Source organism: Pongo pygmaeus, chromosome 1 (assembly GCF_028885625.2).
Source record: "Pongo pygmaeus isolate AG05252 chromosome 1, NHGRI_mPonPyg2-v2.0_pri, whole genome shotgun sequence".
NCBI lineage: Eukaryota > Metazoa > Chordata > Mammalia > Primates > Hominidae > Pongo > Pongo pygmaeus.
In genome coordinates this window covers 134,935,419-134,960,454 of record NC_072373.2, presented here as the reverse complement: position 1 = coordinate 134,960,454, position 25,036 = coordinate 134,935,419, and the positions used below count along the sequence as shown (strand labels likewise).

The 25,036-nt window shown below is 36.8% G+C and overlaps 1 protein-coding gene across 9 annotated transcripts in view; it reads left to right on the top strand.

The window, feature by feature from the left end:
• Window positions 1–25,036, top strand: part of TLCD4 (TLC domain containing 4) — a 178,809-nt gene that overhangs the window by 53,923 nt on the left and 99,850 nt on the right. For all 9 annotated transcript variants that reach the window (XM_054485831.2, XM_063652741.1, XM_063652738.1 and 6 more), the window contains 4 exons: window positions 8,655–8,820; window positions 13,481–13,570; window positions 14,986–15,044; window positions 16,103–16,197. In XM_054485831.2, the coding sequence (XP_054341806.1) occupies window positions 8,666–8,820; window positions 13,481–13,570; window positions 14,986–15,044; window positions 16,103–16,197 (399 nt within the window). In that variant the 5' untranslated portion in view covers window positions 8,655–8,665. The remainder of the gene's footprint in view (window positions 1–8,654; window positions 8,821–13,480; window positions 13,571–14,985; window positions 15,045–16,102; window positions 16,198–25,036) is intronic.

Below are 25,036 nucleotides of genomic sequence, written 5' to 3'. Positions count from 1 at the left end.
AGACTTTGTGCCTGTGTACTTCCCATGATGGTATATCTACTTAACGTTTCCTTCCCTGTGAAATTATTATTTTTAACATATCTGATAGAATGTTGAGAAGTTAATGTAATAGGAATTGTCTTTCTGAATACCAAAATTAAGTTCAATTTTAGACCCCAAATCTTGTATGCTGAGTCCTCTGAAAGTTAGACTAGGGCCCCTGCCTTCTGCAGACAACCCTCCCAGCTGTTCTTTTACCACTTCCTTGATAGACACTTGGACACTTCTAAAGGGCTAGAGGGTGGTTAAGTTAAACTGCCCACTTGTGTCATTTTGAGTAATGCAGAATAAGTTCCTGCTCTCATTTTTTTGTATACTTTTTTTTTTTTTTTTGAGACAGAGTCTTCCTCTGTCGCCCAGGCTGGAGTGCAGTGGCATGATCTCGGCTTATTGCAACCTCTGTCTTTCAGGTTCAGGTGATTCTTGTGCCTTAGCCCCCCAAGTAGCTGGGACAACAGCCGCATACCACCATGCCCGGCTAATTTTTGTATTTTTAGTAGAGACGGGATTTCACCATGTTGGCTAGGCTGGTCTTGAACTCCTGACCTCAAGTGATCCACCCACCTTGGCCTCCGAAAGTGCTGAGATTACAGGTGTGAGCTACCATGCCCAGCCACAACACTTCTTTAAATGTTCAAGGAATGCTCTCAAGTTCATTTTGTTTTGTTTTTGAGACAGGGTCTCATTCTGTCACCCAGGCTGGAATGCAGTAATGTGATCTCCGCCTCCTGGGCTCAAGTGATTCTCCCACCTCAGCCTCCCGGTAGCTGGGATTACAGGCGTGCACCACCACACCTGGTTAATTTTTGTATTTTTTTTTTGTAGAGGTAGGGTTTCACCATGTTGCAAAAGGCTGGTCTTGAACTTTTGGTCTCAGGTGATCCACTGGCCTTGACCTCCCAAAGTGCTGGGATTACAGGCATGACCCACTGAGCCCGGCCTGCTCTCAAGTTTTGAAGTTTTTTTTTTTTTTTTTTTTTTTTTTAAGAAATCTTGTTCCCAAGCTAACATTACTCAGCCTCTTGGCTCTTTATGACATGATAAGATTACCATCTTTACACCACTCTAAAGGTACTTTGGTATGTAATTAATTGGGAGTATATGGGACTGGTGCTTGATCAAAAGATGCACTTCCACTCTTTCTGAGTATAAATGAGCCTGAAATTTGTTTTTTTTGTGTGTGTTTAGTATCGTCATTATACTGTTGTCTTTCATTGATTTGTGTCACTTACAATGCTAAGGTCTTGTGTGTATGGCCATTATGCCAAGTCCTATACTTTGGTATTGCCTTTAAAAATTTTATTATATTTTGCCTTTATGATTGGGATTCATTATTTCGTCTAATCAAGATAATTTCAAGACCTGATTGTGTTTACTTAATGTATTAGCTGTCTTTCCCACCTCTGTGTTATATGCAGCTTAAGTAAACATACAAATATTTACAAAAAATATTTGCTAAAACAGGACCAAAAAAGAGAAAATCGTATAAAATATCAGGAGATATTTCTCAATTCTACTTTGGATCATTAATTTACATGCTGCTTCTAGTTTTCAGCTAGCTCTTGGGCTCACTAACTTTGTTAATCTAGCCACTTTTTTTGGTATTTTTCATAAGGCTATCATGAGAAACTTTCAGAACTTTGCTGGAATCAAGGTATCCTTCACTTGGTATTCTCCAATCTACCAGGATTTGTTGGTCAGTTATTTGTGGAGGTAAGGTATAGGAAGGAATCAAGGATGACTGAGCTGTTCCAGGTTGGAAGATGGGGCAGTGTTGTGGATGTCCATGTCATTCATTGAGGTATGGCACCACAGAGAAGCGCTGGTTGGGATTAAGTTCAACTTGGGCCAAGTAGAACCTGCGGGGCCTCTGGATGCACAAATGGAGCCCATCCAGAGGGTGGCTGACCATTCAGGGCTGGTGCATGGCGGGTGGTGAAATCTAGTTGCACACAGTATAAGCAGTGTTGAAGGTGCAGGGTGCATAGCCAGGCAGAACCTATAGTATGCAGAGAAGAGGTGCAGGTAGTGGGGGTTGGGGGGAGGTAGTAAACATTGCCAGGTTAAAGGTGTTTATGCCTGATCGCCTTCATTTTCTTGGCCAAATGGGAAGAAACCTCATCTATTTTAAGAGGGAGAACTAGAGATTTGAGAGCAGTGAATATTTGGAATCAATGTAGGAAATAGGAAAGGGAGCTTGCCAGGGATGGGAAAAGGAATGCTAAGCATAATTGGGGCATTCTTCCCAGCTTCCCCCTTCTTTGCTGCCCTTAAAGACAAACACACAGACCCATCCCCTTCTTTTTAGGGATTTTTACTGCAAAACACTCCAGCAGTGGTTCTCACTGGGGGATTATATCAGAAAATGAAGGAGAGGGGTTATGTATGTGCATGGAAGTGGCACTGGTATTTGATATATTCTCTAAGGAATCCCTGTATTTGCAAAGGAATCACAAATGGGGGAAATGAGTGCGTGATCGTGTTTTGGTGGGGAGGGGCTGGTAATCCTAACCTCACTTACTAGAACTGAGTCTGTTTTTTTCTAAAGTCAATTTCCTTTAAAATTGCCCCTTCTTCCCCTCATCCCCTCTTCCTTCTTCCTCTCTGTTCTTCGTTCCCTCCTCGTCTTCTTTTCTCTTTCCCTCCCTCCCTCCCTTTCTTCCTTCTCTTTCTTTCTGAAACAGGGTCTTGCATGGTCACCCAGGCTGGAGTGCCCTGGTACACAATCATAACTCACTGTAGCCTCCATCTCCTGGGCTCAAGTGATCCTCCCATCTCTGCCTCCTGAGTAGTGGGGACTACAGGAATGTGCTACCACACTCAGCTAATGTTTCTATTTTTTGTAGAGACGGGGTCTTGTTAATGTTGTCCAGGCTGGTCTTGAACTCCTGGCCTGAAGAAGTCCTCCTACCTGGGCCTCCCAAAGTGCTGGAATTACAGGCATGAGCCCGGCTGAGAACTGAGTCTTTTGGGCTCCAGCCTCAAAGCATCTTATTGAGATTTTAATAGAAGAGAAGATGTCCTCTTGGTTTACTTTTGGATACCTCCTCACTGTTCTGTGTTACCTCTCCTGGGTATTTATTCCTTGGAAAGCAGGGAGCATTCCCTTAGCACCCTACACTTACCACTTTGTGTGATGAGGATCAATTTCTTTGTATCCCTACTGGCTGTAAGCATGTCTCCCTATTTTGTATTCCAGCACAGTGCCTGGCTTATGGTGGACCAGAGACAGATGGATGGACTGTTTTTTGATGTGAAGACTGAATTAGCCCTGGCAGTGCTGTTTCCCAGGGCCCTGTCTCTGGGAGTCCTCCTGCTGGAAGGGAAGGGCTCTCATAGCTGATAGTTAAGACATGTACAGTCATGCATTGCTTAACAATGGGGATATATTCTAAGAAATGTGTCCTTAACACAATTTTATCATTGTGTGAACATCATAGAGTGCACTTAACACAAACCTAGATGGAATAGCCTACCACAACACCTAGGTTATATGACATAACCTGTTGCTCCTAGGCTACAAACCTGTACAGCATTTACTGTACTGAATACTGTAGACAGATGCTATACAATGCCAAGTATTTGTGTATCTAAACATAGAAAAGGTACAGTTAAAAACTGTAGTATAAAAGATTAAAAATTGGACTAGGCACAGTGGCTGATACCTGTAATCCCAGTGGTTTGGGAGGCTGAGGTGGGAGGATCACTTGAGGCCAGGACTTTGAGACCATCCTGGGCAACATAGTGAGACCCAGTCTCTACAAAAAAAAAAAAAAAAAAAAAAAAAAAAAAGAGCTGGATGTGGTGGCTATGTGGGAGGCTGAGGCGGGAGGATCACTTGAGCCTAGAAGTTTGAGGTTATGGTGAGCTCTTATTGTGCCACTGCACTCCAGCCTGGATGACAGAGTGAGAACCTGTGTCAAAAAAAAAAAAAAAAAAAAGATAAAAAATGTTACACCACCTCTGTGGAGCAATTACTGTGAATGGAGCTTGCAGGACTAGAAGTTGCTCTAGGTGAATCAGTGAGTGAGTGAATGTGGAGGGCTAAGACATTACTGAACACTACTGTAGGCTTTATAAACACTGTACACTTAGGCTACACTAAATTGATTTTAAAAATTTCTTTCTTCAATAAATTAACCTTAGCTTAGTTTCTTTTTTATTTTATAAACTTTTTGATTTAAACCTTTGATTTTTTTTTTTTTTTTTTTTTTTTTTTTGAGACAGTTTCACTCTTGTCACCTAGGCTGGAGTGCAGTGGCGTGATCTTGGCTTACTCCAGTCTCCGTCTCCCAGGTTCAAGTGATTCTCCTGCCTCAGCCTCCCGAGTTGTTGAGACTACAGGCGCGTGCCACCATGCCCGGCTAATTTTTTGTATATTTAGTAGAGACGGGGTTTCACCATGTTGACCAGGCTGGTCTTGATCACCTGACCTCAGGTGATCCACCAGCCTCGGCCTGCCAAAGTGCTGGGATTACAGGCGTGAGCCACTGCACCCAGCCTTTGATTCTTTTTAATAACACTTATCTGAAAACAAACCCATTGTATGGCTGTAGAAAAAGATTTTCTTTATATCCTTATTTTATAAGCTTTCTTCTGTTTTTACAATTATGTTATTATTATTTTATTACTTTTTTTGTTAAAAACTAAGACTCAGACACACACATTAGCCTAGGTCTGTCAGAACCATCAATATCACTGTCGTCCACCTCCACATCTTGTCTCACTGGAAGGTCTTCAGGGGTCATAACACACATGGAGCTGTCATCTCCTATGAGAACAATGCCTTCTTCTGGACTGCCTCCTGAAGGACTTTCCTGAGGCTGTTTTACAGTTAATTGTGTGTGTGTTTTTTTAATAAATAGAAGGAATACACTGTAAAATCATGATAAAAAGTATAGTGTAGTAAATGCATAAGCCAGTAACATAGTCATTTATTATCATTGTCAACTATTATGTACTGCACATAATTGTATGTGCTAAACTTTTATATGACCGTCAGTGCAGTAGGTTTATTTACACCAGCATCACCCCAAACACACGAGTAATGTGTTGCGCTGCGGTGTTATGATGGCTACAGCGTCTCTAGGTGATAGGAATTTTCAGCTCCATTATAATCTTATGAGACCATCATTGTATATGTGGTCTGTCATTGACTGAAACATCGTTATGCAGTGCATGACTGTACTTCAGACCTTTTCATGTTTTTCCCTACCAAGAAATCAATGTCAATTAAAGTTTATGTAAACCATCTTGAATGAAAAGTATAAACATTATTTAATTCAACAGGTCTCTGGAAAAGTTTCTTTGATGTTCACAATTCCTGTGAATCAAGATGGACTAATTATATTGTAGAGTTCATGTCTAGACGCTCTTGTAAATTGCTACAGAAGTATTTCCCTTATCTGTTTCAGCTGCTCTTTGCTAGGCCAAATAGTATCCCAGCCTTCTGCCGGCTACTAGCTACCTGTAGAGGTATATGAAGTAGGTCTGCTTTTCCAGTTTTACTGTATATTCCTGTACTTAATAATCACCAAACTCTCGCAGGCCCTTAATATGTGTTAGTAATGAGCATCCTTTGGTTTTATCATTTTTTACCATTTTTCTTGCCTGATTCATGCATTAAAGTGAATGAACGGGGTAGCTGCTTCCTACCAGAAGCCTTGGTTTTCTGGGGAAATTTGTGAAGATCTCTAGATTAGTTCTTGATTTGGCATGACTGATTAAGCAAGCAGCTGTTTACTAAGAGGCAAAGCTGAGAGTAGAACAATTTAATTGGCTTCTATCTGTTGAGCTTTTAATGGAAGTCACAGCTTGAATATATGGAGCTCTTTATTTAGTTTTAAATGAAACATTTTTCCAAAGGGAGACTCTCAACATATATCCCAAAGTCTTACCTGATAATAATTCTGTTCAAAATATAATATTCATCCAGTATAACAAAGACTTAAAAACTCGATTTTTGGGGGACGGTGGGATGATACATTTTTTAATCGTGAATTGTTTGAGTGCTTTTAAATACATTAGTTAAATGAACAATTCATAAAATGGATAAGGTATGATATGTTTTATGACACCTTTTAACATTCATGAAATAAATGCTTTGTATACATTGAATTTTAACAAACTAAAAGAGCAGCCCATGCCCACCTTCTGCTCTAGGATCAGCAGAGAGCATACGAAAGTCTTCAGGGGAAACCTCTTCACATTTAAGATTAGATTCTCCATTCTCTTCTGATTACTCATTATATTTTTTTTCCAATTTTGTGTCCATCTGGCCTCCAGATACCTATTTGCTTTAATCTTAGAAAAGCATTATTCTCCTTACATCCCACTTAGCAAATTATGGTGATACTTAATTTATGTACAAAACTTTTATGTATTGTTTGGTTAATATTAAACCTAGGCTAAAAAACCACAAATTAAAATTTTAATACCCAATAAACATATGTTGAATTAAAAAGTAAAAGAGCAGTAAAGTTAATGGAGTCTCATAGAGAAGAATTGTAATATCAATATTTTTACCAAGTACACACCCCCCCCCCCCACACACACACGCACACAAAGAATGAGGAAAGAATTCATTATAGACATATGAATTCTGACGGAAGGGGCCCTGTGGGAGACTGATTCTTATTACGATATCCTGGTCGGAAGGGAATGAAGTGGGGTTATTGCTAGTGCAGTCAATGACTTGGCTTTTCTGTGGTGAATTGACTTCAGTAGGTGACTTTCTTTCTTTGCATTAGGCAGCTGGAAATGTGTATTGATTTATTTCCTTTTCATTTGAGAATCAGCTTTATCAAAGATGGAGCCATAGAAATGCTGTATTTGCTGGATATGAGCAAATGCTTTAGTGCCTTTTTTTTGCTCTGAATGTTCCTAAGATTTTTAGGAGCCAAATAAAGTTCAGCTCAATGAGATAGAAAACACACTTTGAGTGTGCATATATGCATAGTACTATTCTTTCTGCTAACTCGATTGTTAAGACCTGAAGCTCTTTTATAAAAATCTTCTTTTTTTTTTTTTTTTTTAAGGGATAAAAAGCCCTGCAGGCCTTTCGCTCCAAGAATGTGTGTGATTGAAGAGCATGTTTTAAAAGTTAAATTCTCATTTGTGCAGTGACAGTGTTAGCGGTAGAGGGTGTTCAGGTTCTTGGCATTTTGAACAAAGAATTAGACAAAATGCACAAACAAAGCAAGGAAGGAATGAAGCAACAAAAGTAGCGATTTATTAAAAATGAAAGTACACTCCACAGGGTGGGAGTGGGTCCTACCATAGGTGCTCAAGAGCCCGGTTATAGAATTTTCTAGGGCCTAAATACCTGCTACAGGTTTCCCATTGGCCACTTGTTGTACACCCCATGCAAATGAAGTAATGGCCCACAGTCTAGGCCGGGTGTGGTGCCTCACGCCTGTAATCCCAACACTTTAGGAGGCTGAGGTGGGCGGATCACGAGGTCAGGAGTTCAAGACCAGTCTGGCCAACATGGTGAAACCCCGTCTCTACTAAAAATACAAAAATTAGCCGAGTGTAGTGGTGCGTGCTTGTAATCCCAGCCACTCGGGATGCTGAGGCAGCAGAATTGCTTGAACCCGGGAGGCGGAGGTTGCAGTGAGCTGAGATCTATCGCACCACTGCACTCTAGCCTGGGGGACACAGCAAGACTCTATCTGGAGGTGGGGTTGGGGGCGTGGCGGGGGGAGGGGAAGTTACACTTCTATGCAAAGGAAGACTTGGCTGGCAGTCAGTCAGATTGGTTGGGGAAAGCAACCAATCAGAGGCTGAAACGAAGTTATAAAGTTATACTCCTATGTAAACGTCTGATTGGTTGTGGAAAGCAACCAATCAGAGGTACTTTCAGTTTTCCATTTGCCACTCAGAAAAGTGAGGGAGGGGTTTTCAAAGGGAGTAACCTCCAGTTATTTTGTTACTTAGGTGTGTAAAGTTGGGCTTTTCTGTTTGATTTAGTTCTAGGAAGTCAGTATGAATCGACCTTAGGTTCCCTGCCTCCAGACCCTATTGTCTTGCCTCAACAGTGCAATGGCTCTTTTCTAAGACTGTGTTCTTAAGATTTTAATTTTGTTTTAAATGTTGTTTGTCCTGCTGCAAAATTAGTTTTTTAATTATGGATTTTTTTTTGTTTTGCTATTACAGGCAGTGTTAGTTCTATGATTTTTGGCTTGATTGTTCCTTAGAAATTATGCAACCAACTCTTTCATATCATAGATGAGAAATTGAGGGATAAAGAAATCAAGTGATTTGTCCTAAATTTAATTGAAATATTATTATTAGAATACTTTTTACTTATAGTACTTGAAATTCCCTGTTAATGTTAAGACTTAGATAATTTTGAATATCGTGATGTTAAAATTATAAATGACACCTCTAATATTGAGATCTTTAAGATAAAACAGACATAAGATACATGACAAATAGATGGTAAAGGTGAAGAAATATACAAAAGGTAAAAAATTCTTATAGTTTCTTTATATTCTCACATTTGTTCTAAATTTTAAAAATTACTAAAATTACAAGACATATTTCTTAAAATAAAAACATTACTCTAGGTTTATTATGAGATAACAATTTATAGCTGTCATTTATCTTAACAGGTTGAAGAAATATGGAGATCAGCACAAAACTGTTCATCAGTGTTACCTGTACCAGCTTTTTCACCTTTCAGCTTCTTTTCTACTTTGTAAGTTACTGGTTTTCAGCAAAAGTTTCTCCAGGTTTCAATAGTCTCAGCTTCAAAAAGAAGATTGAATGGAACTCAAGGTAAAGCATATGAAAATGTAATTGATGAAAAGAAACTAGTTTATGAGATAAAATTATTTAAAATATTTCAAAAAAGTATTCCATTTAGGATCTAATGTAAGGCCAAATTTTTATTTGATCTTAGGAATAAAAGGAAAAACAAGTAGATGATCTCATGCAAAAAAAAGTTTAAGAATTCGTATATTGAAAGATGTTAGGAGAAATTTACTTAAGTTTCTGAGGAAGTATGTGAAGATGAAGTAGACTCCAGCTGATTGTGGATGAATACTAGTACTTTCGTGTTCTTCTTTGAAATATTTATAACAAACATATTCTTTGGAAACGAAGATGGAAGAAAAAATTAGTTGTACTTTTGAGTAGCTTATACCATACAGCATTGGCCAACTTAGCCAGACCTGGGGCAGTTAAACTGTACACACCAGGGAACAAAGCGTACAGTCAGTGCATATGAATCTTTTAATGAACTTTGCATTATAATTTAGAGCCCTCCAGCATTTATTATTTTGTTATATAATTTTAAAATAAAAATTTCTTTTTAGTTTTTTTCTTTTAAACAGAAAAGTAAATGGAGAAAGAATTAGACATCTATTGATATAGAAATCTGCTGGAGTTTTATTTTTTATTTTTATTTTATTTGTTTATTTATTTTTTTGAGACAGAGTCTCGTTTTGTCGCCCAGGCTGGAGTGCAATGGTGCAATCTTGGCTCGCTGCAACCTCTGCCTCCCAGGTTGCAGTGATTCTCCTGCCTCAGCTTCCTGAGTAGCTGGGATTACAGGCATGCGCCACCATGCCAAGCTAATTTTTGTGTTTTTAGTAGAGACGGGGTTTCACTATGTTGGCCAGGCTGGTCTCGAACTCCTGACCTCAGGTGATCCACCCACCTTGCCCTCCCAAAGTGCTGGGATTACAGGTGTGAGCCACTGCATCCTGCCAGAGTTTTAAAAAGTTGGTTGCAATTTTTTTGTATGTGTACAACTTATTAATCTCTGAAGATTTCAAACACAAAATGGCTCTGATGACTTCTTCACGTGCTTTAGAGCATTTTATGTCCCCAAACATTGCTGTGCATTTGTAAACCTCAGTGAGTCAGAGCAGCCATGGCCATATTTTTTGTTGTTGCTATTTAGTTGAAGTTAATACTAACCATAAAATGGATTCAGCAAGTCTCTAAAGTTTGCTATAATTATCTTTCATTGAAATTTCCTTTTAAAATTGAAGAAATTCTATCAGTGTCTGAGTATTTATTTGAGAATGGTTATATTTGATTTGAAATTCCCTTACTTTGAACCAAATTGTTTTGCAGGGATCTACTTTTATGATTCAGACTGTGAATTTAATAAGACTCTAGTTGTTTTTTTTTTGCACTTTACAGTGAGGTATCGGGTTCATACATGTCAAAGTTCTTTTCACCCAAAAAGCAAGAATTATTTCTCCACATATTTTCAAAAAATAAGCAGTATGATTATTTTGTCTGAAGACTAGCACAAAAATATTGTTCAAATGCGTTATACTAGAGATACCATTACTTTAAAAAATCTTTTCTAACATATGAAGATAGATGGAATGGTAGGAAAGAGAAGGGGGTACATACATTCTCTGATTAAATGTTGAACTATTTTCATTTCCTCTTTCCTGTAGTTAGGATAGGTAAAGGCATTTGAATGTTAGGTAGCTGCAAGTCAGAGAAATAGGGAAGGGTACAGAGAGATGGAAGCCAAGATGAAAATGAAATGAAATTGAAAAATATTTTGCATTATCTAGTCTTATCACTGCCATTCTATGACACAGGAAATACCATTTGGGAAACTGAGTTTCTATTTGAAAAAGTCTGGGATTATATACAATTCATTTAGGTATTCAGTGGTGTTTTCTCTTTCTCTCAAGTTTGCTCCTGCTTCTCACTCCAGCTTTTTTTACAAAGGACTTAAGCTGTGAGGTGGAGAGTGCAAAGTAGGAAAAGGAGGCTGTATTTTGAGTAAAATATGTATAAATGTCTTAAAATTCAGCCTCCAGTTTGAAACATACAGGTAAACACACATAATTCTTTCTTGTGATCAGGAAAGAGTCTCTAAACAATGAGTGGTCTGAGCCATCTAGTACAAAAAGAAATGGAGGAAAAAAAATAACTGGAAATGCCCACTTGAGAAACAACAGTTTAATTAAAAGTGAGAAATTGTTGTACTGAATTACTTTTTCTGAAAACGTATATACTTACAGGTGTTATATCTTATAATGTAAAAAAATTTTCGTAATTACTTATATTCACTTTCTTACCTATCACATCGAAAGTCTTATTGTGTTGAAATACTACTAATTTTTAAATGTTTCTCTAAAATTTAGCTCTTTTTGACTGAGCTATATAATTTCTGTTGGCAATATTTACACTACTTGTGATTAGTAACTTAAAATTGCTATTCTAAAATGGTCATTAATCATTTCCTTAGAGTGCTATCCCTTTATATGCACAAACATTTCTTTTCCACCCTCTTTGAAAAAAAATTGAAATTTTTTTTCAATATCTAGGGTAATATCTTGGAATTTCTTTTTAGATACTAAGGAATCTAAATTTTCCTTTGCTAGGAATCTGATTTTAAATAATAAAATGTAAAATTTTTATTAACAGAAGTTTCTGAAACTATAGTATAGACTTTTAATACAGAATAGTGTATGAGTGAGGGCAGGGTATTTGTTTTTCCTCTTCATTACAGAGGGAGATATTTGATTGGACCAAGTAATATTTAACTTTTCTGTACTGAATCATACACCATTTCCATCAGCTGAGGGCTTAGAATGCTTTCCATTTACCACATAACATCTCAAAAGAGAAGTGAATCTGAGGCCTGAGTGTCAGAAATAAAAAGTTAGGTTTTTCAAAAGGGAGCTTTCTGACTATGGTTACCAAACAGTAAAACAAGTTTGTAAGAGAGATTATATATTTTTTAATTTTATATAATTTTTGAATAGCAATAGAGAGTGGGCTGTATGACCATTTAGAGGGAGTATTTTATTTTATATCAAGGAATTTAATTTTTTTTTTTTTGAGACAGAGTCTTGCTCTGTTGCCCAGGCTGGAGTACAGTGGTGCAATCTCCGCTCACTGAAACCTTTGCCTCCCAGGTTCAAGTGATTCTTGTGCCTCAGCCTCCTGAGTAGCTGGGATTATAGGCATGTACCACCATACCCAGCTAATTTTTGTATTTTTGGTAGAGACGGAATTTCACCATGTTGACCAGGCTGGTCTCAAACTCCTGACCTCAGGTGACCCGCCCACCTTGGCCTCCCAAAGTGCTGGGATTACAGGTGTGAGCCACCATGCCTGGCCAAGGAATTTACATTTTTATCCTGTGCTCAAGGTGTTCTTGGCATGAAAATTATAGACTTGTAAACCAGATAAATTGGATTAATTATTCACATTTCAAAATGATTCTTAGGTATTATAAATGATACTTGGTCAATGCCTTTAAATTAGCGAGAATCTTTGCTTATTTAAAATATGGCCTGATTTAGCATGATACGTCTATTTTGTAACACACTATTAGGTCAAGTATATTGGTTTCTGAAGTTACAATGAAATTTTCTGATACCAAACCTAATATTAGTTGATATATTTTACTTTTAAAGATTTGGGATTATATTATAGAGAAAAATTTATTGCACACCAGTAATTTTTAGAGAGAAAATTTTGCTGTACCTCTCATTTTTTATCCTAATGAAAAGAAAGGAAGTTTCATTGCTTGTGAACTTCTCAATAAAGATGTGAGAAATCTGAAATTGTTGGGTAAAAAAACTTTATTGTATGGATAAATACACAGTATCCTAAGTATAGTTCTTTAAGTAACATAGAGGTTGGGAATTAGTCACATCATTAAATTTATTAACAAGATATATTCATAGAAACTTATGGTTTTTATGTTAAACTTATTCCTTCTATAAAAGAAAACTTGACCTGGATCTTGAGAACATTGTGTTTTCACTTGGGTGTTTCTTTTAAAAACAAATTTTCCGTATAAATTTATGGTCCTCAATTTTTCTATTTAGAAATGTTTTCATAATAATGATAAAGAGGGACTAATAATAGCTACCCTTGCTTTCTTACAAATTTGTTACAAGAATCAAGTGCAATAGTGCATGTCAACGTACTTTAAAAACTGAAGCCTCCCAATAATAAATCTTCATATCATGATACATTCGAATTGTTTTAAGGATATGGAGTTTGTTAAAGCCAGTAGATCTGGAAGTCATTTCCAGCTGATTGGAGCAGGAAACTTATCCTGCATTGATGCTGTTGGGGCTGGAGCTTGGAGCCAAGGGTAGTGGCCTTGCCAGTTGCCATCTGTCTGCACAAAAGTCTGTCAGCTGCATCATCATGTATGCATCTATCTGTCTTAGAACTTTTAACCAATACGTGATTCACCAGTTCTCTAGCAGGAAATTGTAGGCCTTGGTATCTTCCTCCTTCTTTATTCCAAAGTAAAGCTGTGGCCTTTGGATTTCTAAATGGCAAGAAATGGCAATTTTGCATTATACTCTCCATTATACTCCACCCCTGTATATAAATGCTTCCAGGTATAACTTGTTCAGAATGTTCTGTGTCTTGTCAGAATTAAATTTTATTGCAAAGAATCTAAAATCTTTGTGTGTATTTTGTTTAATTTCAGGGTAGTATCCACATGCCATTCTTTGGTGGTTGGTATTTTTGGCCTGTACATTTTCTTATTCGATGAGGCTACTAAAGCTGATCCACTTTGGTAAGCTGTTTCTTTTTCTAAGATTGCCAATTTCATTTATGTTTTGATATTAATTATTTATAAGAACATCACTTACTTTGAAACAGAAAACGTATTGATGGTATATGCCTTATTAAAATGCTTGTGCTCAGACATTCCAGCAAAGTGCATTTAAATGATTTATTTTAGATTTGAACACAAATGAAGGCCATTTTGCCTTAGTGTAGCAATTGTTATCCCAAACGAGGAGAATATGATGATAATTTAAACATTTTTACTGTGTTAATGAGTAAAGCCAAGTTATTGTAGTCACAGTTCTGAAGAAAAATAAATCATTATTGAGATAGGGTGGTCAACTTGGATAATATCTACTTAAGACTTTTTTGTCTCCAATTTATGTTTGACTCATTTGATATCAAAGAGATGAGAGTTACAGATGGCCATGTGATGGGAATTTAGTATCACAGGATTTGAAGCACTAATGCACTAATAATAACTGTGTTCAGCAGTAATAGGATAACATGTAAGATGGTCCTTTTAGAAAAATTTAAATGTCATTCCAATGGCAGAAATTTTGCAAACTGTTTCCTGGTGTTAATATGAGAAGGCTTAGTTCAGCTTAGTTTGAGAGAGCAGACATGTTTGAAGAAGCACTGCACTGAGATGAGGTAGTTGTGGGCTCCGGGGGATGTAGGGCAATTTAGCCTCTTCTTTTGACCACCACCATTTGACTGCAAGGACGTTTTTCTATTCATAAATATAAAATTATTCCCATAAGAATAATATCAGTATTGATACATTTTCATTGGGATGCTGTTTTTCAAAGAGAATTAATTTAGTGAATTTAATTCCATGACTAGGTTTTTAAATAGTCTACCTACAAAATTTCTAGCTTTTAAAAAATTTTCATTTTCATTTTACTAACATGACCATCAGCAAAATAAAACCAGTTCTTTTGGGAAGTAAATTTCATAACAAACATTTGATTCATTGTTCAAGTTTTGCCTTATCAAACTTTAGCATAATTTTTGATAGTTTTGTATTTTATGTCATGATTTACTCCAGGTCAAATTTTCCTGGTTATATTTACAGATCAAAATTTGTAAAGAAGGCACAACTTGTGCTAAATCTTTCTATTAAATATTTGTAGTTCAGCTATTTTAGATAGTGTTACTTTCACTAGTAGTTCACTTTGTAACTATCTTACTATGTAAGATAACAGCAGTAGTTATCTTACTGCTAACACCAGTACCACATAATGTGTCACAGTTGGGCTAAACTGTCATTGCGTGTTTGCAATTTTATTTGAAGATGGCAGCTTACCAGTTGAGAATCTATAGAAAGCAATTTCATTATATTTAAATCTCTATAGAAAAAAGAAGTAGCGGTTATCTATAATCTATATACTTTAAAAAGGAACCTTTTTTTTTTTTCAGGGGTGGTCCATCACTTGCAAACGTGAATATTGCTATTGCTTCAGGCTACCTCATTTCTGGTATGTGAGATGTTGTTTTATTGTCTAATTCTTTGTAAACTACTCACGGATTTATACAAAGAATACAGAGTCTATGCTTTTGGTTTATTTGAGAGATAGCATTTAGGAAGCATACAGAGGAAAAAAATACCTCCCATGATGTTAGAACATGAAATGTCTTTTCATGAAATGGTTTTCTGTTTCTCACTGAAGATCAGAGTTACAGAGTGATGCCTCAAACAACTGAGGCCTGGACATTTTTTATCAGCAAGGGTATGGTCCCTCTTTGTCCTAATGAGGCTCTTAAGTGTAATGACTGTGAAACTAACGAAGTTTAACTTTCAGGGTCCCTCACTTGCAAGAGTTCTTGAAATGTGTTCCAGTAGTCATGGTTTTGTGTTGTTTTTGTAAAATTTGCAGAAGTAAGCTTTTTTCTTTGTTTTTCTTTTTAATAGTTATAGTTTTTGGTGGCTTCACTATTTTGAATTAGTATTTAATTGCATTCCTTTTTATTTTTAAAATATTTTTTGTACAATTTGTTTTATAAATGGGTTGGTCATTTTGTACCTTCCCTATGACCATCTTATCTCTGTTTGAATTATTGTAGTGACAAAAATCAGTCACTTAAGCTTATTTAAAATTATTTCTATTCAATAATATTTTTTGTTTATTTTAACTCTGGAAACAAGTTATTCATTTATGCTTTCAACAAATATTATATTACATATGATTAGGTTGGTACAAAAGTAATTGCAGTTTTTGTGATTAAAAATAATGGCAAAAATCGCAGTTACTTTTGCACCAACCTATATGCCAGGCCTTGTGCTAGATTCTGAGGGTATAAAGATGCTCACAACCTGGCCCTTGTCTTAGAGGAGCCACAGGAGACTGGATGAGACAGGCATATAGGAGCAGAGATTTTATGGTAAAGTAGATAATCAGACTAACTGAGGGATGAACAAAGTGCTGTGGGCTCAGAGTGGACAGTGATGAGTTGGCAGGAGAAAGAGTTCAATACATTTGAAAAACAGTGCAACTTTCTTCTTATGTAATACCTTACTCACTTTTCTTTCTTACAGATTTGTCCATTATAATTTTGTATTGGAAAGTAATTGGTGACAAATTTTTTATAATGCATCATTGTGCGTCCCTGTATGCATACTACCTTGTACTGGTGAGTTCCAGGATTTTCTGTAGCCTAACTAGCAGACAAGATCGGGAATAGTGATGTAAAGGTGAACATAAATCTAAACATACAATTCTTAGTTTTTAAAGACCATCTCCAGATGGATTCAGGGATTGCTTTTGTGATATGCTATCTTGTGTATTAACTAAAATAATACCTTTATGTGTGTCTGTGTTAGTGTGTCTGTTTGTATTCATAGATTTTGGGACAGGCAAATGACCCTAATTCTTTGAATTTCCATTTAAAATCTTCAGGATTGTGTAGCTATATATATTTGTCTGTATTTCTAGATGCATTTATGATTTAACAGCAAAGAGTATGAGCCAGCGAAAATATTTCTTTTCTGTTTAATTCCATGTGCAATTACATATACATAATTACATTTAAGTAGGTTGGAGCAGTGGAGAAATCTTGCTCAGACTTTATCAGAATTCGAAGACCAAGGTTAATAGAGGATTCTTCCAACAGATCTCAGGCAGTAAAGCATATTAAATTATATATCTAAAATTTCTACATATACATATGTAAACTAGCAACTTTATATTCCTTGTATGTTTGTTAGGTTTCTCTAGAATCAATTGTTTTTCAACATAAATATACCAACAAGCTCAAGGTAGATATTGCAACTGCAATTTTTTTTCCTAAAGATGGTTGCTTTTTTGATATGTCTATGTTCTATTGTTATAGTTTAAAATTTGTTTTTTAAAGTGAATCTATTCATAGGGAAACAAAATAGGAAAAATTAGATGAAATGATGAATGTTAACAGATGCTATAATGATCCTATGTTATTTACCAATCTTACAGTAGTTACTCATTGACTATAAGAAGATTTTTTTCTATGCAGTGAATTCCCAGATCATTTTGTGCATTTTGTTATTCCAAGTAAAGCTAACAAAAATAATAATAATTATAATTTTGGGGGGGTAAATGATCATGAAATTCTTATCACTTATGCAATAATGAGAACTTGTGTTTGGAAAGCACTTTGACGTAATACGTATGTAACCATTTAAGCTATTTGCAGTAAGCTTTTTTTTCTTAAATGATTTTGTTATTAGGACAAAGTAAAACTTAAAGTGACGAATAGAAGCAAGTTCCCTATAGGTTTAAAATGTATCTACTGAAGAAATAGTTGAAAAGTAAGATTCTTTGGAATTTAAGGTATTATAGGTTATATAATGTCTTGATGGCTATTTTTGTATCTTTCTATTATATTTACTGACATTTTAAAATTCTCTGGCAGAGTAATTTAGAGCTTAATGAATCCTCTTCTGTCTATATAGAGAGGTACAAATCCTACAGCCTTTTTTCCTGATACTCATCTTTCACCCCTGGAGCAGGATACTAATTATCAAGGAAAACCTGACAAGCTGATCTCTTATTCTAAGAGAAATGAACACATTTATGCTTTAATCCCCAATTTTTAAGGACAAACTACCATCCTTTGTACACCCTTTCTGACTACTTTGATAGCCTTCATTTTTTTGTGTATGTGTTCCTTGTGAATCACCTTCTATCTCCAATTAAACCATGCCTTTAGATAATGAGTTAGAATATATTTGGAAAACATTTAAACTTGAAAATCATTCAATATGCATCAATTTCCAAGCCCACCGTATTATTATTATTATTATTAGTAGTAGTAGTAGTAGTAGTAGTATTTCTTTTCTTTTTTTTTTGAGATGGAGTCTTGCTCTGTTGCCAGGCTGGAGTGCAGTGGTGTGATCCTGGCTGGGCAGAAGGGATAATGGGGAATTACTGTTAATGGTACAGAGTTTCCATCTGGGAATATGGAAAGTTCTGGAGATGGATGGTGGTGATGTTGTATAACAAAATGAATGTACTTAGTGCCACTGAATTGTACACTTAAAAGTTGTCAGAAGGGTAAATTTTATGTCATATATATTTTACCATAATAAAAAAGTTAAAGCAAGCTTATGAGATAACTGAAACAAAGTTAGGAAGGAGAACTAATAACATATTGGACAATGTTATTACATTTTTAGAAAGGCTTCATCCTGGAACTGTAAACTGAAAACAAATGGGTAGAACTTAATAGATAAATGTTAAGTTTTGCATTTAGGTTCAACAATGCATAAGGATAAAGAATGACCTGGAGGTGGTAGATGACTGCATCTCAGTTATGCCAGTTTATCTGCTAAAACAGAAAGCTTTTTCAAATTTAGGTTCTATTAGAGGAGGCATGGTATCCAATTCACGCGTAGTTTGCCTGGTCAGACCACATCCAAGACCATCATCATCTGAAGTCCCTAAACTTGCATGTATCTGGAAGAGAGCTGCTAGTTAACTGTAGAGAGGAGATATTAGATTAGGTAGCTATTGTCTTATAACAAACAATTGAAGGACCTGGAGATGTCAGCCTAGAAAAGCTAAGAACTAGAAGGACATGATGGCCTTGAAATGTCCCTGGAAATGTCCCTGGAAAGGACTACTAAGTGGAAGGGGGAGTAGACTTATTCTGGATTGATTCTGATGTTGGGACTAGGACCAATGGGGTGGTAAAGAGAGGTAGGGGAGATTTCTATTTTATGGAAGAAAGACATCCTCAGTGATTGGAAGATTATCACAATGGAAAGGCCTTTTAAAGTGGCTATTCTACCATAAGATAGCTTTAATCAGATAGATATAAAAGTAGATACAATCAGCAGAAGCTTTAGGTAGGAGCTTGCACTAAATAATCTTTAAGGTTCTATTCTAATTCTGAGATTCTGTGATGCACCTGTTTTGTTGAAATGATTTGATTTAGTTCTAATGCAAGAGAACTAGACAATGGGGGAATTAACAATAAGCTAAGTTATGTCACCAAGTTCTTAAGTAACCCTAGGAGGAAGAGGTGAAAGCAGCTGGCCTGCCAATCCATTCACTTCCTTGGACAGGAGGGGAGAAAAAGAAGGCACATGGCCCAGTCTAATCTCCTTGTCAACAGGACTTAGGATAAATAGAGTACTGATGTTTGTTAGGAAGAAGAAACATTAACTCTGAAATGCCCTTAGCAGGGTGTCCCTGGGTAAGGATTACCTATAGTAAAGAGAACCCAGTATCTATAAGGCACAGCTCATTGGAGAAGGTCATGTAGACACACAGCAAGGAAAGAAAGAACTGGGTTGCCAGTGGCCCTTGATGTCCCAGACCTCTCTCTGCTTCATTTGAATTATTTGATGGTCTCTATCTTTGTAACATTTAGTAGAGCTTAATGCTAGGTAGGAACACTGTTTCACATGAGTCTGATTTGTCAGTCCAATCCTGTGTGTTAGCTCAAACCTTCATCTCTGTCTTATAAGCAAATAATCAAAAACCTTGAATGATTACAATTAAGCAAATAGTTATTAAACATAGTAATAGATTTTGTTTCCAAACCTCAATTCTAGGTTGATGGTACCCTGAAACGGTTTCCATTAATAGGTAATAGACTGACCCAGAGTCTCAAGCACAATTGAAATGTGCTTGAGACTCTGGGTCAGTCTATTACCTGTTAAAAAATGCCCCATCATTGCCACTATAGAACACAGTCACGTTTTTACACTGGATTCCAATTTGGGATGCCCAGAACTTATTTCCTACCAACATATAGTCGTAGTGTAGTGTAGTGTAGTGCAGTGCAGTGCAGTGCAGTGCAGTGTAGTGTAGTGTAGTATAGTAGGGAAAGGGTGCCCATTTCTGTCCAGGCCTTTGGTGATAGAACAGTCAGTATTTAGTGCCATACTAGCAGTAGTAGGTGCATAATTTAGTTCTCTTCCCCCTCTACCTTCTAAACCTCTGGTCTTAGCCACTCTTAGCTGGTAGAAAAATTTCCCATAGTAAGAAAATCCAGACTTCCATAATCACTTGCTAAAAGGAGAATTTTCTTTTAAGCTGTGGAAGGGATCAGAAAAATCCTGTTTTGTTTCCCCTCACAGTCATGCAGAGGCCATGGCAAATGTAGATTTTACTCTATGCAAAGCTCCTTAAAGGTAGATGACAGAGTGGAGACACCACACTAACCATAAATAACTTGTGAGTTTTGCCATAATTTACCAACAATAAAGTGTCAGAATTTGTAATTATTTAAAAATATTATAGAAAGATTTAATCCTATCCCTTTAATAGCATCTATCTCATTTGTATTTTAGTAGGTTTTCTTGAATAGGAGAGGAAAGGATAAAGTAACAAGGAATTATGCATAATCTGAATCTTATCTAATGGCCACCTATGCTGATGGATGTATGTGTCACATGTGATGCTACCTGTCATGGGTGTATTGGATTAAATGGGCCCAGAGTCATTGCTATATTGACGGGTACAGGATCAGAAAATATAGACTCAAGATTACTGAAGCATAGTTCTACACCCCAGTGTGACTCACAGAGGTTTTTTTTTTTTTTTTTTTTTTAAGATTTTTTTATTTTTCTTTTTTTCCTACTGGCAGGATCAACCAGGTATTACAGAGATTTTGAGCTAAGGAGGGTGGGGGATAGGGGATAACAATAGGATAGAATGAGTGGTTTCAATTAGGGATGTAAGATTTAAATATAAGATACTGTTTAAAAATTAAAATGTCATCCAGGGATCAATCAGTAATACCATAGTAATTTAAGGAATGGAAAGATCATTGTGTTAATTTCTGTTAATTTTTTTTCTGAATATAGATGTTTGTAAAAAAAATTGAGTTTGTAGAAATATTGGGCTTAGTAAGTATAATGTTTTCTAGGTCTGATTCTCCAGAGATAACTACTGATAGTACTTGATGTATATTCTTGCAGTTTATGTAAGTTTTACATAAATGTTCATATGTATATTTATGCCTTTCTGAATTTTCTAAGAGAGCTTTTGAGATAGATGGGATTTAAACCCAGCCTTCAAAAATATGCATATTTAGGTTGGAAAAAAAAGTAGGGAAGGCTTCCTAGGTCGGAAAACATTTTGAGGAAGGTCGCTGAGGAGATGTCAGATCTTCATGGGTGATATTGAGGACTTGGGGTGTCAGGGTATGGGATTTGTGTAGACATGGGTGATGGTTGTACATATGGATGAGTAAGATAGGGCCAGCTGATAGGTGGAGTGAAAATTCAGACTCACCAGCCCTGCATTTTTGCTTTTCACAGAATAGCTGTAGGATCTTTAGCCAGAAAATAACTTGATACAATTGGCATGTTAGAAAAATAAAGCTGATGATGATATGCAGAAAAAAATCTGACTGGGGGAGAGGATATCTTTTAGGAGGTGCTTGAAGTAATATAGGTGACAGATTACAAAGAAGCTAATTTTGATGGTTATAGCGGTGGTTTTATTAATGAGGAAGAAACAAATCTGAGTCATTTTGCAGTGAGTAGAGCACAGTATCTAATTTGGATTTCAGAGAAGGAAGGGAAAGAAAAGACCAAAATGATCCAGAGCACTAGAGGAAGATGACACCATGGAAGGAAATGGGAGAAGCAGTTTGGAGAGATACTTTGAGATGTTAAGAGGTTTTTGGAGATGCATGGCTATCCCAGGGGAAGGTGGCCCATATGCCAGTAGAAATGAAGGCTTGTGTAAAGGGCAGTGCAGTCAGGGTCAGGGACCAGAAGAAGGAAGATCAGGCAAAGGATAACTCAGAAGGTAGAAAGAGAACCATAAAAGAATGCATTTGGAAATCAGTGGTTTCCAAAAGCAGTATTGGAAGCAATATTCCCTAAAAGCAATATTGTAAATAAAAAACTGAGATAAATAATGTTTTAGCAGAGGCCATTTAAAAAAGCTATTTTAGGTAACTCATTTTTATTTGAGGATTAGGAAACACTGACAAGCAAAAAGAAAAAATGATGCCCCAATCTCACAACCTATATAACTATATTATTTACTTACTTAACATTTACATTTAGGAATGTACTTTTTTCCTATATGCATATGTGTACATGCATATGTCAAAAACAGAATTTCTTATATAAATATATAATATGTATATTATAAAAATGTGATCAAAACTAAAATTTGAATTTTCATTTTACATATTGAAGTGGTTCTGGCAATCTTGGGTCAGAAAGCAAGGAACCTATCAAAGACTAATGGGACTGTGTCAGAAGGACACAAGATCTAATATGAAGACTCTTCTGTTGGCTTAAAATGTGACATTTTCATCATCAATTAGAATAATGACTGTGGTTGATTGAAATCCATTGACTCGTGAGTTCTTAATTATATTTTTAAAAAATGAAAGGAGAAAGCAAGCCAGTTGGGCAGTCTTGCTTGACGTCTCATGTGGGTGCTGTTAAATGGCAGTTGAGGCTGGAATTATCTAAAGGCTCATTGGTAGGAGTTCAGTGGGAGAGTATCTATATGTGGTCCTTCTGTGTAGCTTGGGCTTCTCACAGCCCATAATTGTGTTCTGAAGAATATTTCAAGAATAATTGTTCCAAGAGACCCAAGGAGGAAGCCGCAAGCCTTCTTAGGACCTGGCTTCAGAAGACTTACTACATAGGTAATTCCAGTATATTCTATTTATCAAGTGAGTTGCTAAGGGCAGTTCAGATTTAAGAGGTGGGAAATAAGACCATCTCTTGATATGAGGAACATTTTGCACATACAGGGAGGGAAGGAATTGATGTGGCCCTGTTCAGACACTATCCATATCTTGATTTGTCAATGTTGGGTAATAATGTTAGATAGTATTTTCTTGCTGTGATGGACAAGAATTTAATGTTCATACCTCTATTTGCCTTCCCTTCTTCCTCCCAATGTAGTTAGGGAATGCTAGTTGTCACTCAGTTTCTTTTAAAACTTTAAGTATTCTTATTTCTGGTCCTATAGCACCCCTTGGTACTTAATTTTTTCTTTTTTTTTTTTTTGAGACAGAGTCTCATTCTGTTGCCCAGGCTGGAGTGCAGTGGCACTGTCAGGGCTCACTGCAGCCTTGATCTCCCAGGGCCAAGCGATCTGCCTGCCTCAGCCTCCTGAGTAGCTGAGACATTCGCCACTATATCTGGATAATTTTTAAAAATTTTCTATAGAGATGGGGTCAGCCTGTGTTGCCCAGGCTGGTCTCAAACTGCTGGGCTCAAGTGATCCTCCTGCCTCAGCCTCCCAAAGTGCTAGGATTACAGGCATGGTTCACCACCATCCCTGGCCTCTTGATACTTTATTTATTTATTTATTTATTTATTATACTTTAAGTTCTAGGGTACATGTGCACAACATGCAGGTTTGTTACATATGTATACATGGGTCATGTTATTGTGCTGCACCCATTAACTCGTCATTTACATTAGGTATATCTCCTAATGCTATCCATCCCCCCTCCCCCCACCCCATGACAGGCCCCGGTGTGTGCTGTTCCCCATCCTGTGTCCAAGTGTTCTTATTGGTCACTTCCCACCTATGAGTGAGAACATGCGGTGTTTGGTTCTCTGTCCTTGTGATAGTTTGCTCAGAATGATGGTTTCCAGCTTCATCCATGTCCCTACAAAAGACATGAACTCATTCTTTTTTGTGGCTGCATAGTATTCCATGGTGTATATGTGCCACATTTTCTTAATCCGGTCTATCATTGATGGACATTTGGGTTGGTTCCAAGTCTTTGCTATTGTGAATAATGCCACAGTAAACATACGTGTGCATGTGTCTTTATAGCAGCATGAATTATAATCCTTTGGGTTTTGACCCAGTAATGGGATGGCTGGGTCAAGTGGTATTTCTACTTCTAGATCCTTGAGGAATTGCCACACTGTCTTCCACAATGGTTGAACTAGTTTACACTCCCACCAACAGTGTAAAAGTGTTCCTATTTCTCCATATCCTCTCCAGCACCTGTTGTTTCCTAACTTTTTAATGATCAGCATTCTAACTGGTGTGAGATGGTATCTCTTTGTGATTTTGATTTGCATTTCTCTGATGGCCAGTGATGATGAGCATTTTTTCACGTGTCTGTTGGCTGCATAGATGTCTTCTTTTCAGAGGTGTCTGTTCATATCCTTTGCCCACTTTTTGATTGGGTTGTTTGATTTTTTCTTGTAAATTTGTTTAAGTTCTTTGTAGATTCTGGATATTAGCCCTTTGTCAGATGGGTAGATTGCAAAAATTTTCTCCCGTTCTGTAGGTTGCATGTTCACTCTGATGGAGTTTCTTTTGCTGTGCAGAAGCTCTTGAGTTTAATTAGATCCCATTTGTCACTTTTGGCTTTTGTTGCCATTGTTTTTGGTGTTTTTATCATGAAGTCTTTGCCCATGCCTGTGTCCTGAATGGTATTGCCTAGGTTTTCTTCTAGGGTTTTTATGGTTTTAGGTCTAACATTTAAGTCTTTAATCCATCTTGAATTAATTTTTGTTTAAGGTGTAAGGAAGGGATCCAGTTTCGGCTTTCTACATGTGGCTAGCCAGTTTTCCCAGCACCATTTATTAAATAGGGAATCCTTTCCCCATTTCTTGTTTTTGTCAGGTTTGTCAAAGATCAGGTGGTTGTAGATGTGTGGTGTTATTTCTGAGGCCTCTGTTCTGTTCCATTGGTCTACATCTCTGTTTTGGTACCAGTACCATGCTGTTTTGGTACAGTAGCCTTGTAGTATAGTTTGAAGTCAGGTAGCGTGATGCCTCCAGCTTTGTTCTTTTGGCTTAGGATTGTCTTGGCAATGGGGGCTCTTTTTTGGTTCCATATGAACTTTAAAGTAGTTTTTTCCAATTCTGTGAAGAAAGTCATTGGTAGCTTGATGGGGATGGCATTGAATCTATAAATTACCTTGGGCAGTATGGCCATTTTCACGATACTGATTCTTCCTATCCATGAGCATGGAATGTTCTTCCATTTGTTTGTGTCCTCTTTTATTTCCTTGAGCAGTGGTTTGTAGTTCTCCTTGA